At 41.9% G+C, this 1,156-nt stretch overlaps 1 protein-coding gene across 1 annotated transcript in view; it reads right to left on the bottom strand.

Moving 5' to 3' along the window:
- LOC102672092 (acetylcholine receptor subunit alpha-L1) overlaps positions 1–1,156 on the bottom strand; it is a 107,885-nt gene that overhangs the window by 36,381 nt on the left and 70,348 nt on the right. The window contains exon 3 of the mRNA XM_031509882.1: positions 44–88. Within this exon, the coding sequence (XP_031365742.1) occupies positions 44–88 (45 nt within the window). The remainder of the gene's footprint in view (positions 1–43; positions 89–1,156) is intronic.

The following is a 1,156-nucleotide window of genomic DNA, read 5'->3' on the forward strand; positions in this document are numbered from 1 at the left end:
AAAGGAAAAGTTTCGGCCAAGCGATATAAAATAGCGTACTCACCTGTTCCACCCAAACGTTCGTCGTCATGATCTGGTTCTTCAGGTTCTGAAAAAGAAAGCAGAAAGGGCGGGCTGAAGATCGTATTATTTCCAGAAGGCACTCTACAGTTTCGAGAGTTTCTAATTACCTGAGGGAGGGAGGGAGGGTAAGGGTTTTATCGAGTTTCGAAAGATACCGAAGCGATAGTCGGGAAAAGAGTAGACGAGTCTCTCGAACCAATCGAGCAACCCTACAAATCATCTTACCTGTGTGTACTAACTTCGATATCTCGTATATTCGTCGAAAGAGAGAGAAAGTTCTTCTCTCTCGAGTTCGAAATATAGATCCTACGATTTATACTTTCTAATGTGACAAAAGTCATCGATTTATCACATTTTATTTCGCCGATAATCGAATTTCACCCCCATCGTCTTCATCTCTTCGATCTTTAATCGAACTACCGCTACGATTAACACGATCACACTAGGAAGCATGTATTAACATAACTTGAAGTTATGGAAGGTGAGCAAACTCTATGTTGAACTTATTAGGTACCATCGTTCGACAAATTGCTCTACTCGAGTATCATCGAGTATCATAGAACGAAAATGAAAATCTTTTACTCGTTTCATTGGTTCGTCCAGTTCATCCATTCCAAGTTTATGGGTGGAGAAATTAATAACGAGACAAATAGGGAAGAGAATCCTATTGTAAGAATAATTTAACTACAATTAGCAGTCAGACAAGACTGCAACCTAATTATTAGAAAGGTAAGTATAAACGTTATCTTTCTCCCATTTTCTCGTAAAATTTTCCAGACAAGCGCAATTCAGTCCTCGCATTATTACGTCGAAATATTCAGGGAGATATTTCATCGGAGAGTGGCAAGATGAAAGGAGGGAGATATCCTCGGAGATCGACGCCTGATCCTTGGAAAGAGGAGCGTCGTTAAGGATGCGCCGAGCAAATCCTTTGATCTGGCAATTAGATTCCTGTTTTTCGACAAACGATTCCCTTTTCGTTCGATCCTTTTCCCAAGGATTTATCCGTGGCGAGGATTTTCCACCACGCAGCTTCCCTTCCCCTCCCTCCCTCCCTCCCTCGGTGTTTCTCGGAGGAAAAACTGCAGCGTGC

Source organism: Apis dorsata, unplaced genomic scaffold (assembly GCF_000469605.1).
Source record: "Apis dorsata unplaced genomic scaffold, Apis dorsata 1.3 scaffold_19, whole genome shotgun sequence".
NCBI classification, from domain to species: domain Eukaryota; kingdom Metazoa; phylum Arthropoda; class Insecta; order Hymenoptera; family Apidae; genus Apis; species Apis dorsata.